Here is a 15,584-nt window from a genome sequence, read left to right on the forward strand (position 1 = left end):
TTTTTTCATGTTGTGATTCAGAACAGAACATGCAGGGGTCCAATGCATTTGTGTGATTGAAATTAAAAGTTATTATATGGATATGGAGCTTTACTCACTTTTTTCAACACACTGCTATTATTTTGAACACAACTGTACAGTTCCAGTCAAAAGTTTGGATCCCCTTCAAATTCAGTTTTTTTTTGTTTAGTGATTATTTTCTACATTCTAGAACAATAATGGGTTTTTTTCAATATTATGAGATAAGATATGGAATAAGCTAAATAAATAACAACATCAGTAACAGTCAGTTATTATTTTAGGACACGAAGGTCAGCTGTTCTGGAACAGTTCCTATAAGAACAGTATTGTGTCGAGTGTGTTTGTAAAACCCATGATGATGAAACTGTCTCTCATGAAGACCTTCCCAGGAGAACAAGACCAAACCTGAGCTCTGCTGCAGAGGAGAAGTTCATTTAGAGTCACCAGCCTCAGAAATCACCAATTAACAACCAGCAGCTCAGATTAGAGCCGTTATGAAGCTTTACAGAGCAGAAGGAGCAGATAAACATCTCAATATCAACTGTTCAGAGAAGATCATTGTGTGTTTTGGAGAAACGCTTGATATGATAATAGTTATATATATGTATATGTATATATGTTTGAGTGTGACTCATATTACTGTGGTTTAAGAAAAGCGATTTTTTTTTCCTCTAACGAATTCATATTACTGGGAGAGAATGCGGCACGGACTCAGTGGGGGAACGTATCTAATTCCTGAAATGTTTAAGTGTTAGAGGCATAAACTGGTAACAAGAGAAGAAATTTAATTCACTTTAAACGGCCTCTGGTCAAAACACCTTTATGACATCATCAGTGAAGAATCAGACAGTGAAGAGGATCGTGATGATGTTACAGGGTTTTCCCCTCACACACACCTGCACATCCAGTCTGAAGCAAAAAAGGAAATGATACAACTTACAGTGTGAGTTTTTGTCTCTTCATTGTTATTTATTCATACAATTTCTTTTCTGCAGATATTTAATTATGGGTATTTCATTCTAAATCACTTTTTATTAAATCCGCTTGCATCTGCACTTAAGAATAATATACTGCCTTTATAGGTACACAGAACATGTAGTGAGAGAAACGCTGAGCTCAATTATACATACACTGATGGTCAGAAGTATTGGGACAAAATGTGAAAATTAATACTTTAATACTATTTCATACAGTGAAATTGTTTTACAAAAATCAGCATTTAGTATGAAGTTCTACTGTTTCTGCAGTTTCTGACTCTGGTTCAGTCTTCAATCTTCACCACTTTTCCTGTTTGTTTAAGCAACAGTCAGGAATAAATCTTTAAAAATAAGGATGTGATGTTGTGAACATTATTTTAGTGTTAATTAGGTGGAATATTTCGTGTCAGATATGAACATTTCAACTGAGAAGCCCAAAGATTGTTTTTAATGTGTGTAACTGATAGAATTAATGGAGAGATTAAATCTGTTTGATTTAAAATAAAAACAAGTAATATTAATTATATGATGTTTTTATGTGCTCATGTGTTCTTTCATACATTTTCTCATCATGTTATCAGGAATAAAACCAGGGTTAGACGTGGCATTTGGTGACTTTTCTGCATTTTTCTCTTTCTGTGGCGGATGCAGATTTCCCGCTGTCCTTTTGGAATATTCGTAAATGCTCCTAACGAAGGCGTCTCGGGTGTTCTGCGTCTTCCTAAATAAGATGATGTAACACTTTGGGAGGAACTGGCAGCTCAGGACAGTGTAACTGGAGATCAAGATGACGATCATCTCCACGGCCGGGAGGTATTTCCCCTTTGTGTTGACGTACGTGGGGATGAAGATGATCCATGCGATGAGGTAGATCAGCATACTGAAGGTGATAAATTTTGCTTCGTTGTATTTCTGTGGAAGTTTGCGTCCTTGGAAAGCAAAGACGAAGCAAACGAGTGCCAGCAGAGCGACGTAGCCCAACATCACTCCAAACGCCACATAGGAACCCTCGTCACACTCCTCCAGGATGGTCCTGAGGAACACGGTCGACGTTGCGTCAGGTCTTTTCAGGATCAGCCAACATGCACAAGTCACAACCTGAAGCGCCACACACATGCTTACGATGGCGTAAGGCTTGTAGAGACGGCGGAGCAGCTGCTTTAGCATAAGGTTCATGTGGAACGCCAGCAGGATCTTCAGGGACTTGACCAGGATGCAGGACACACACACAGCGAAACTGAGGCCGTAAAGAACCTGACGGACTTTACACCGCACAGACGTCGGCTTTCCTACAAACAGCACGGCGCTCACAAAGCTTCCGCTTAGAGACAGTAGGATGAGCTGGCACAGAGAACCACCGGCCGCCTTCACCACCGGAGATCTCCGGTGCAGCACGAAAAGAACTGATACCATGAAAATCACAAGCACCCCAAGAGCTGAGAGCGAGACCAAGACCACAGCGAAGGGGTCGTCCCAGGAGAAAAACTCAACTGCCTTCTTCTTACACTCAGAACTGCCTGACTCCGCCCACTCGCTGGTCACATCACAAGTGTAGCACTGATCCATGTCTAAAAAACACACACAACAGTTACAGGGTTAGAAAGGGGTGTGTCTGTGTGTGTGTGTGTGTGTGTGTGTGTAAATTACCTGTGTTGTTGGTGTACTGATTCTCTGCACAGTCGATACACTCATAACAACAGGTGTGTTGACCTTCAGCACTTTTTTTAAACTGTCCCGGTTCACAACTGTTTGAGCATTTAGAAACCAAACTCTGCTTGAAAACACAAGTGGTTGAGAGAGAATCAAGTGACAGAAATGAGAGTGAGACAGGTTTCAGTACAGAGAGGCAGTAAAGAAAGAGAGACAGGTTCAGACCGACAGTTCTCAGTGTAAATAATCACCAGTGTTAAGGCGCTGGTGTTCAGGCTGCTGTCTGTAGGCTGGTAGTGAGACACGATGTTCAGGGTCTCCACGGTTCCTCCGTTAGCGTTCCAGAGAGAGACGTCGTAGCCCAGGTTAATGTCTCCCTCTTTATTAAACTCATACGAGACGCCATCCAACTCAAAGCTTCTGTTTCTCAACGCAGACAGCAGCTGCCACACCGGCCATGTGATCAGAACAACAACAACAACAACAACAACAATCTGATTTAAATCCACTGTATAGATGCTGAGATTTAAAAAAACAATGAGAAATCTGGAGAACCTTCAGCTCGGCAGATGCTCAGAAGTTAAACATGATCGGTGAATTTTTAAACTGGGACACAAACACCCCTCAGTGTTAGCCAGCTAACTAGTTAGCTTAACGTGTGTAATGATTACAGCTGAGGTTCAGCGTTAGATTAGCTAGCACACATGGCTGTTTATTTATTATTTCTTTACATTTGCTTGTTGATTACCTGCTGTTTTGCAGCTCCTGAAGCCAAGCAGTCAGTGTGTTTGCAGATGAACGCCACTGCCTGAGCGATCGCATTCACGGCCAGCTGAACGCTGAAGACCACGCCCACCTGAGCACTCGCTACCAGCTTATCTGTATTAGTAGTAACATTAGCTTCACTTGTATTCACTGAATTAGCAAAAGAGGAATAAAACTCTCGAAAAAATAAATTGTTCATCTGAGCGTCGCTGTTCAGTCCTAAATGCTTTACGTATTCCTCAAAGTCTCTGATGTTCTTGCTTTTAAATGAAAAGCCCAGCACCCATCCGACACGATCCAGCTGTTCAGGAGTGAGCACTTCTGCTGCCGTGGACCAGTTATCACTCGCGATCCAGAGTCGCCGGTCTGCGCTGAGTTCCGTCAGTAGACTGAACACACTCTTCATGTGTTCTGGTTTGGCAAATGACACGATGACTCTGACCTTAGGGTTTGTGTGGATGGTGTGAACAGCGTGAAAGACGGTGGCCTCAAACTTGTGTTTATCACTCAGAGAGTCAGGGAGGATTTCTGTAAAGGCCACACAGATCCCGGCTTTAGTGGCCTGAGAAACAAAATTGTCCAAAGCAGCACGTCCATAGTCTCCGTCAGTGGTCAGGAAACCCACCCAGGTCCACTTCCTCTCAGTCAGGAGCTGAACCATGGCACTGGTCTGGTGCATGTCGCTTGGGACGGTGCGCAAAAAACCTGGGAAACGGGTCTTATCGCTCAAAATGTCTGCTGTGGAAGCATAACTGATCTGCAAAATGGACACAAAGAAATGTAGTAGTTTTGGACATTGGATCAGAGTGTGGAACAGAAGTATATAGAGTAAATATATAGGCAGATAAAGTGACAGACAGACAGCTGGACAGTGGGTGTCAGTGAACCTGAGGTATGAGCTGCAGGTTGAGCATTCTTGCAACAGCGATGGACGTCTCAGAATGTTCTGCTCCGACCACAGCTGTCACAGGCCGGATGTAGTCAGATGTGTTTGTTCCAGATGTGCAGTGGTCAGTGAGATCCTCGGTGGCTCTGAGTGCAGTGGTGACGTCTGAACACGTGTCATGGATGTGATAACCGAGAGTGAGGCCCAGGTGTGTTAATGCAGGTAAAACATTTGCGGTTTCCACTGCGTGGATCATGGCCAGGGAATGAGCCAATCCGGCCGGACTCAGTCTGCAGGAGCACAGAGAGATCAATCAGTCTAGGGACTCTGCTACTGAATTGGTGTGGTACCAAAATTATTGGCACCCCTGGTAAAGACAAGCAACAATGTCACGAAAAATGTATTGTAGCCGATAAGCGGGACAGTTAATGACAGTTAACATTTTATTAAAGTAAATTTATTCTAATTGCATAAAAGCTTTGATTATGCGGACATCATGTGTGACATATTTGGAAATAATGTTCACAGTCTGTTATTTCCTTTACACTAGCTACATTCACACATCCTCACAGATCCTCCAACAGAGTTAATAGTGTGGATTAAGATCTTTTCTGTAGAACCATCCATCTTTTTAATGCCAAATCAACCATAAGCTGCTATTTACAATTCTATTTAGGAACTTGGCAGAAGGTCTTATCTGGAGCGACTTACAAAAGTTTCTGTCATCAGTTAACACTGTTGGAAAGTTTTTTATGTTGTTTAAGATTAACCCATATATCTAAGGAACAGATAGGTATTCAATCACTGCTTAAAGATTGCCAGTCATACGTACGGACATCTAGAGGAAGTTTATTCCACCACCCAGGAGCCAGAACAGAAAACATGCATGTCCCCCTCCATGTCTGAGAAATGATGGGACCAGCCGAGCAGTGCTGAAGGATTGTAGGGGAAGTGGTGTGATTAGAGATAAGAGGGTAAGAGCGGAGAACTGGGGTTGTGTGGGAGAACTTGGGAAGGTTGAAAATGGGACATGCAGCTGCATTCTGGATCAGCTGCAGAGGACAAATGGTGGACGGAGACAGACCTTCCAGGTGGGAGGTGCAGTAGTCCAGTCTTAAAATAACAAGGGACTGAACAAGCACCTGATTCTTCTGATGTTGTAAAGAGGAAATTGATAAGAGTGAGTAAGGTTAGCAGTGTGTGTGGAAAATGACAGATGATCGTCCAGTTACCCCAAGATTGCGGGCGGTGACTGCAGGAGTGATCTGCGTGTTGGCCAGGGACAAAATAAATAAATAAATGTTTCTTTTTATTGGTACTAAGAGTGCCAGTTGTTTTGGAACTGACTGGGCTTTAAGGTTATGAATAAGAATTCAGAGGTGTCCATGAGCCTGCAGTGTCCATCATAAAGCAAAATTTTTAAACTAAAACCCAAAACTAGAAAAATAACCTTAGAAAAACAAAATGAAAGCTCGAGTGTGCAGAATGTTAACAGATGAAAATGACATTTGTGATCACTTTTAGTGACATTAAATTTAAATGTGTGTGTGTGTGTGTGTGTGTTACTTACATGGTGCAGGAGGTCTGGAGATCAGAGACACCTGGCTGCTCCACTGTGGTGTGGATGGGAAAGAGTCCCCCAATGATGATATTCCCGGGAACGAAGACTCCAGTCTGTTTCAAACACACGAGGTTTAAACTCAAAAGGAGCAAAAACACCAGCGTTAACTTCATTATTATCAGCGTGTCACACACTCCACTCTGTCTCAACCGTATTGAATGACTTGTTTCACACCTGCAAAGACACTAGAGTCATCCTTCTCTCTCTCTCTCACACACACACACACACACACACACACACACACACACACACACACACATTGTCATTTCCTCTCCCCTGTGTAACTGCCTTTAAGCACACAGATATAGTTTCTGGTTTCTGTGGCTTCGTCACTACAGAAGTCATGACATTCCAAGTTTTCAGGAGGAAACCAAAGAACTCAGAGGAAACTTACACTGACACACCAACAGGAACCTGAGATCAGGATCAAATCTTGGAGCTTTGAAGAGAGAGCTCAGCCCGGTGGTCCACCCCCCCCCAACCCCCCGCCCCCAAACATACACACTATCATACACACTATCATCGTAATTATTAGTTTGAGTTAATGTAAGAGTGATTTATCCTATTTGACCACTGGAGGGAGCTGTCAGCCTGTCATAGTCTCTCAGGGTCACTCAGTGAGACTCACTGCTTAATTACAGGAAACAAATTATCACTTTATTCTGCTTCAAATTATTATTATTATTATTATTATTATTATTATTATTATTATCACTTTATTCTGCTTTAAATTATTCTTATTATTATTCTTATTATTATTATTATTATCACTTTATTCTGCTTTAAATTATTCTTATTATTATTCTTATTATTATTATTATCACTTTATTCTGCTTCAAATTATTATTATTATTATTATTATTATTATTATCACTTTATTCTGCTTTAAATTATTATTATTATTATTATTATTATTATTATCACTTTATTCTGCTTTAAATTATTATTATTATTATTATTATTATTATTATCACTTTATTCTGCTTTAAATTATTATTATTATTATTATTATTATTATTATCACTTTATTCTGCTTCAAATTATTATTATTATTATTATTATTATTATTATTATTATCACTTTATTCTGCTTTAAATTATTATTATTATTATTATTATTATTATTATTATCATCATCACTTTATTCTGCTTTAAATTATTATTATTATTATTATTATTACTTTGATTTATTGTAAGGGTTTATTTTCCCTTTTTTCTAATCAACATGAAACAATAAGTGTGTCAGGGTCCACTTTTAATTTGCATACACAAACATTTCTGCGTGAGGGTAAGAGTGACAGTGTGTGTGTGTGTGTGTGTGTGTGTGTGTGTGTGTGTGTGTGTGTGTTTGATAAGAGTTATGAGAGTTTTTTTAGCCATACCTGAACCATCATGATGCTCGACTTCTGCTTCTCCTTCACCTTAGACCTACTCTTCACAACAAGGCCTTTCTCTGAAACTGTAGAGTGAACATCAGCCCAGGCTCTCGTACTATTGTAGGGGATATTATAGTGCACTCTAACACCATGCTTTAAACATCGTACTATACTTTAAGAAGAATGCAGTAAGAACCATTACATGCTCTAGTAATAGTGTTATTTAACGATATTATCTGCTCTCCCATGATGCAGTGATCATCACACTGTGCTCTTGTACGATACAGTGATGATTATATCACATACATACTGTATATACACTACTGTACTCTACTGTACTCTACTGTACACTACTGTACACTACTGCACTCTACTGTACTCTACTGTACGCTACTGTACTCTACTGTACTGAACTGTACACTACTGTACTCTACTGTACTCTACTGTATTCTACTGCACTCAACTGTACGCTACTGTACTCTACTGTATTCTACTGTACACTACTATACTCTACTGTACTCTACTGTACTCTACTGCACTCAACTGTACGCTACTGTACTCAACTGTACACTACTGTACTCTACTGTACTCTACTGTATTCTACTGTACACTACTATACTCTACTGCACTCTACTGTACACTACTGTACTCTACTGTATTCTACTGTACACTACTATACTCTACTGTACTCTACTGCACTCAACTGTACGCTACTGTACTCAACTGTACGCTACTGTACTCTACTGTACTCTACTGTACTCTACTGCACTTAACTGTACGCTACTGTACTCTACTGTATGCTACTGTACTCTACTGTTATACCTTACACCATGCTCTAGAATGACGTAGTAGATATCATCCTATGCTGGGGTAAAATTAATACATTCAAAATGAGAGTAGATTTTAGGTCACGAGCAGTTGTCTAAGCATTTCACATACACTATATGACTGTGTATGTGACAAATAAAATTTTAATTTGAATTTGAATGATACATCCGAGTCCTCTGCATCAGCTACATATTAATCTGTGAGTGTGACGTGTGTTTTAATGCTAACACGTGGTATTATAAGTCTGAAATATTAAAGCATCAGAAATAAACATCATTTACTAAATAAAAGATGGAAAACATCCAAAAGTGCGTGTGTGTGTGTGTGTATGTGTGTGTGTGTGTGTGTGTGTAATACAGGAAGAATGAACAAAAGTATGATGTGCACACACACACACACACACACACACACACACACACACACACACAGTAATACTGGATAAGAAACTGTTTAGTGAAACACTGATGAAACAGTGAGGCGTTATTGCTGCTGCACTAAACTGTAATTGTGTGTGTGTGTGTGTGTGTGTGTGTCTAAGGGAAGGCTGTGCATGGTGAGGTAAAATTCTCTGCTGTTTGATTGGCTAAGACTTGGTGAACCCACTATATGACCACCATGTAGCTCCGCCCCCTGCATGCTGCAATTGTACATTAATGAGGTGTGAAAGCAGATTGTGCTCACGCGTGTGTGTGTGTGTGTGTGTGAGAGAGAGAGAGAGAGAGAGAGAGAGAGAGAGATTAAAAGAAAATACACAAAAGAAAACCAAAAAAATCATTTTGTACTAAAATTTTCTTCAAAAGATTCATTGTCGGAGTTAATGTCAGATTATAACCTACAGAATTACACGTGTGTGTGTGTGTGTGTGTGTGTGTGTGTGTGTGTGTTACTGTTTTATATTTAAGATTTACCATTTCAGACACACACTATTATATGCTGTAAGAGAATAGTTCTTAGTGAAACCTAGAGTTTATAAAGCGCTACTCGTTACTAACAGTGTGAAATATGGAGTGATATAAAGAGTGAGATGAGGAGTGATAGAGGGATCTCTTTTGATTCTCTTTTTAATCTCCTTCACTCTCACTCTTCTCACTATCACGAGCCTCACAGTGTAACTGCAGTCAGTCTAATCGGCTCATTTACTGAATTAAAGTGTCACACAAATGTTCCTAATAAACCTGAAGATGATGTTTATCTTCAGCGTTGAGCTCAACCTGGCATCCTGGACCTGCTCCACACTCCCTGATCTCCAGATCATCATCAAGGCAAATAACACAACACTACACCACACAACACACAACTCAACACTACACTACACTACACTACACAACACACAACTCAACACTACACTACACTACACTACACCACACAACTCAACACTACACCACACTACACTACACCACACAACACACAACTCAACACTACACAACACTACACCACTCAACACAACACTACACCACACTACACAACACACAACTCAACACAACACAACACTACACCACACAACACACAACTCAACACTACACAACACTACACCACACAACACACAACTCAACACTACACCACACAACACAACACTAAACCACACAACACACAACTCAACACAACTCAACGCTACACCACACCACACAACACACAACTCAACACTACACCACACCACACCACACCACACCACACCACACAACACTACACAACACAACACTACACCACACAACACACAACTCAACACTACACCACACAACACACAACTCAACACAACACTACACCACACAACACACAACTCAACACTACACAACACTACACCACTCAACACAACACTACACCACACTACACAACACACAACTCAACACAACACAACACTACACCACACAACACACAACTCAACACTACACCACACAACACAACACTAAACCACACAACACACAACTCAACACAACACAACACTACACCACACAACACACAACTCAACACTACACCACACAACACAACACTAAACCACACAACACACAACTCAACACAACACAACACTACACCACACAACACACAACTCAACACTACACCACACAACACAACACTAAACCACACAACACACAACTCAACACAACTCAACGCTACACCACACCACACAACACACAACTCAACACTACACCACACCACACCACACCACACCACACCACACAACACTACACAACACAACACTACACCACACAACACACAACTCAACACTACACCACACAACACACAACTCAACACAACACTACACCACACTACACAACACTACACCACACAGCACAACTCAACACTACACCACACCACACAACACACAACTCAACACTACACCACAACACACAACTCAACACTACACCACACAACACAACACTACACCACACAACACACAACTCAACACAACTCAACACTACACCACAACACACAACTCAACACTACACCACACAACACAACACTACACCACACAACACACAACTCAACACAACTCAACACTACACCACACAACACACAACTCAACACTACACCACACAACTCAACACTACACCACACAGCACAACACACCACTCAACACACAACTCAACACTACACCACACAACTCAACACTACACCACACAGCACAACACACCACTCAACACACAACTCAACACTACACCACTCCACTCAACACACAACTCAACACTACACCACACAGCACAACACACAGCACCACACACAACACAACACACAACTCAACACACAACTTAACACTACACCACAGCACAAAACACACAACTCAACACTACACCACACAGCACAACACAACTCAACACACAACAACTCAACACAACTCAACAGAACCGAAAACAACTCAACTCAACACACAACATCACACAACACAACACAGAACTCAATACAACTCAACACACAACAACACACAACTCCACTCAGCACAACACGATACACCCCAACCTGCCTCGACTCACAAGACTACTCCTTAAACATTGTTTTCTCTTTAGCTCTTTCTTTTACTTTTTCACACACACACACACACACACACACACACACACACACACACACACACACACACACCAGAGTGTATAACTTCTTGAGTATGTTCCTATGTGATGAGTTGTGTAATTGATTGTGTAATGCCTAGGCTCCTGAGACGATGGCGTTGGTCTCAACATCACTGAGCCGAGTCGCTCTGCGTCTGTTTTTAATAAAATGATTTAAAGTCTGTTTTTGGCTTCACACTTCACACTTCACTTTGCTGCTGAGGAACAGAGGAGCTCAAAGAGTTTCTCTAAACATCTCACTGCTGAAGAGATTAGTGATGTTTAGGAAATTAGATGAACTTCACGTCAAAAGCAGGAGATTTAGAGCAGAGCTTTGAAAAAGCTAGAAAGATAGTGTGTGTGTGTGTGTGTGTGTGTGTGTGTGTGTGTGTGTGTGTGTGGAGGAGAACTGTTATATACTGATATATATATATATATCTGCACCTTCTGCTCTTCGTCACTCAAGGAAAAAATTCAGACATCAAGGTCCATTGAAAGTTCAGAGGAGAAGCTGAATGAAGACAATCACAGAGCTAGAAGCATGCGGGTACACTGAAGACCCTCATTACACAAATCTCATTGTGTGTGTGTGTGTGTGTGTGTGTGTGTGTGTGTGTGTGTGTGTGTGTGTGTGCTAACCCCAAGTGTTCTAAGAAATGTATGTGAACTTATGTAGTTATGAGTAAATAGAGATCTTATTCTACTTAGTGTTAGCACAGTGGTGTAGTTGTTTGCACTGTTGCACTGTTGTTGAACCTCCAGGGTTTGGGTTTGATTCCCATCTCTGTGTGTGTGGAGTTTGCATGTTCTCCCTGTGCTTGGTGGGTTTCCTCCAGGTACTGCAGTTTCCTCTCACAGTCAAAAGATATGCAGGTAAGGCTAATTGGTGTTCCCAAATTGCCCATAGTGTGTGAATGAGTGTGTGTATGAGTGTGTGTATGAGTGTGTGCCCTGCAATGGATGGGCACCCTGTGTACCCTGCCTCGTGCCCTAAGTCTCCTGGGATAGGCTTAGGATAAAGCAGTAGTGAGTGATTTTACTTGTTTGGGCTTGTTTACTTTGTTTACTCATCGTGCTGTTCACTGGGACTTTGTCTATCCTACAGTACAGTAACCTGTTTGTTGGTGTTCATTCTAACACCCTTTAGGTAATGATGTAATCTCTGATGTTAATCCACACATCAGCAGCACTGGAACCAACTGCTACTGACTATAATCTGGGTCACCTACATGATGGCCAGGTATTCCTTCCCTATAGTGCTGTATTTACTCTCCTTTACTGCTGTACATCATGGGGCATTCCTCCAGCACCTGGACAACACTATCCCCAGCCCTTAGTGTGACATGTCTCTCTGTTAAACAGAGACACACAGTGAATGTAAGTGTGGGCCCCTGCAGAGTGCTGCTTTAATCTGCACAAAAGCCTGTTGGCACCGCTCTGTCTGCTGAACCAGATCTGGTGCCCCCTTTTAAGAAAGATGGGCCAGCATGCTAGTGATGTCCAAATGGTGAGGCACAAATCTACAACCGAAAGCCAGCCCAAGGAAATCTTTACTGTTTGTGGGGGTTTTTTGGGGTCTTGAACAGGCCACAGTCACTGCAGTCTGAAATCTGGAACACCCACACAGACACACACACAAGACAGAAAACAAACCCAACAAACCCAAACAGTCCAAACCACAAACACTCTAAGTCCCTCCTCCCATGCATTCACAACAATCCCATCTCCGAATGATGGAAACCTGATGCTAACTCCAAAAAAAGCTAAATTCAATTCAATTTTATTTGTATAGCGCTTTTAGCGATTGTCATTGCCGAAAAGCAGCTTTACACAATCAAAAGAATTATTTAAGTTTGTATGAAATGTAAATTTGTATGAATCAAAATAGTCAGTTTGTCCCTGGTGAGCAAGCCGAGGGCGACAGTGGCAAGGAAAAACTCCCTGAGATGGTAATAGGAAGAAACCTTGAGAGGAACCAGACTCAACAGGGAACCCATCCTCATTTGGGTGAAACAGAAAGCAGTAAATGATCTGCATTTATACAGTGTGTAGGGTGGGAGGCAGTTCAGCTATAATAGCTGATGTTAATTGATGTTAATATGGAGTCCAGGTAGTTATTGAAGACCCAGGTAGACTTGTAAGAAGTTTCAGTCCTGAACTATCGAACTGTCAAGTCCCCAGAGAAACAGTTGGCAACACCAGTCAAGGCCAGAACCGTCTTCTAGGTAGAGAGAATCATTCCCAGACACCAGACGCATCCCAGAGAGACACACGGGGCATCCATGTGACGAGATCTTCAGCCAGAAGCGGGGCACCAGGATGGGTCAGACAGGTCCGGAGGGCAGAGGGAGTCTGGATCACTGGCAGCTCAGAAACGACATGTGTAGCTCGACAGAGAGAGAGAAGAGAGAGAGGGGGAGAGAGGGGAAGAGGGGAAAGAGAAAGAGGGGGGGGGGGGCACTTATAGATTTAGACCTAATAATGTTTAGGCTACAAAACAATAAGGCACAAATGAAGTATTAGCTGAAACTCTTTGACTTCATGATTAAAGACTACAGTAAATAGTTATCCACATTTATTAATGCAGTTTCTGAACTCTCTGTATTATAACAGATATTTCGCTCACTTAGTAATTAATTATTATTAATTAGTTATTAGTAATAAAGGTACTGGATGCTGTTTTGAGTGGTCAAGGAAATACAGAAATGCACTTCTCTAATTTTGACTCATTGTTGGGAAATATCAGTGCAACCAGAATTATAATGGTACCAAGTAATCACAAGAGTTTGGTGAGCCCGGTTCCTTCTCACAGATAAAGGCATAAACCAACAGAGAGGAGATGGCTGCCATCCTAGAGAGTTTGGTTGAATCCTCAGGGATAAAAACTATTCTTATAATATTGTAACATGACTGCATCTCCAAATCTTCACATTCATTTTCCAGCCATACAAGATCAGCTGATAGTTGCAGCATTTTAGACTAAAGTGTTGGTGATATGATCAGTAGAGGAGCAGAGCGAAGCCTTCACTTTAGCCACAATGCTCTTTAGAGTGCTCTTTTCAGTCTAAACATTTGTAATACTGTTAGATAATTCAGATTTTGATGTCTGTAGCTCAACAGACAATAAATTACCACAGAACAGAATTACGCACAGTTTGAAATATCACAGCCATCTTATGGACAGATGAAACAGCACCATTTTGGAGTCAGCAAGGTCAATAACACCATCGTTTGCAGTAGCGCCATCTGAGCTAGGAAAAAAATCATTACAAGGTGAGGATGCAGCATCTACAGGAGGCCATCATAGTTATACAGATGGGATATCTGGGATATGTCTTGTGGTTGTCCCCCCGTCATACATAGGTCCACAGCAAATATAATAGGCTACAGATAACCCTGTTAAAATGTAATGAGTAATATAAATATTTCACTTAAATTTTTTAGATTAATAAACATTCTAACAAATGTTTCAAATTAAGCATTAAAATAAAAAATCCCAAAATTATGAATTAAAGCCAAGAGTATCTTGGTCTCTCAACAGTTAATCTCTCAACAGTACTCAACACTGATTACTGACAAAGTTCCATGTTACCACTGACAATCAAAAAGTATAAAGATCACAATATCATTAACTCTAAATGCAGTAAAGAAAAAAAATTGTCTCCATAATCTTAAACCAGTTGTACAGTTTAGCTCAGTTCTATGCCGAGTGATCAGTTGGGCTTGGTATTCTTCGCAATTTTCAACTCTTGTTCCTGAATACCTCAGCTGACCCGGCTTCCAAACTCCTTAGATCCGAATCCGATCCAAGCCTCATGAGATGCACTGGACAAATAAGTCTGATCTACACGGACAACCCAAAGCACCCAATGGATCCGAGTGCTTTAATATTATGGCTGATCAGTGTTTGCTAAGACCATACTGTTTGTTGTAGTGGAGCAGTAGGAGGACCTGTTCCATGTGCTCATCACTCGTTCTGTTTCAGGGTGAGGGCAACAGATTACTTCTATAACTAAAAAGAATTAAATGAGAGCAGAAGAAGGTGTTGTACTTGACAAAAAGCCCTAAAGCTTTAGGAAATGGGATTTCAGTTTCTTATCTAGATCCTCTAGGTATTTCCTCACTCTTCATTTTTGTGCTGTCAGATGATCTCATTTTGGCATTATCGAAGACAAAAAATATTTCATCTGCATATCAGACTTCACAGATGAGTTCATCTTCTCAGGGCTAAGCCAGGATAAACAGAACTTTGGCAGGATTGTGGGTGATGTTTTTGCTTTATGCTGGCTAAACCTGATTCAAGGTGCTTTCCTCCGGCCCCAGTGGAAGCGGTGATGATGTTTGAAGTAAAGACCAAATGAGATATCTTCAGAGAGAGCTTCCAGCAGTGAAACACATTCCCGTCTGTTCCTGTAACCCTTTA

General features: G+C 41.0%; 2 protein-coding genes across 2 annotated transcripts in view; one reads left to right on the forward strand and one right to left on the reverse strand.

Moving 5' to 3' along the window:
• The window catches only part of vegfaa (vascular endothelial growth factor Aa), a 95,128-nt gene that overhangs the window by 7,437 nt on the left and 72,107 nt on the right, over positions 1–15,584 (forward strand). The window lies entirely within an intron of this gene.
• On the reverse strand, positions 1,237–6,033 carry gprc6a (G protein-coupled receptor, class C, group 6, member A). The gene is made up of 6 exons (XM_053486239.1): positions 5,870–6,033; positions 4,301–4,589; positions 3,397–4,170; positions 2,900–3,091; positions 2,646–2,769; positions 1,237–2,566 (listed from the first exon to the last, which is right to left on the reverse strand). The coding sequence occupies exons 1-6, from the start codon at positions 6,031–6,033 to the stop codon at positions 1,533–1,535; spliced, it is 2,577 nt and encodes an 858-aa protein (XP_053342214.1). The 3' UTR covers positions 1,237–1,532.

Source organism: Clarias gariepinus, chromosome 25 (assembly GCF_024256425.1).
Source record: "Clarias gariepinus isolate MV-2021 ecotype Netherlands chromosome 25, CGAR_prim_01v2, whole genome shotgun sequence".
NCBI classification, from domain to species: domain Eukaryota; kingdom Metazoa; phylum Chordata; class Actinopteri; order Siluriformes; family Clariidae; genus Clarias; species Clarias gariepinus.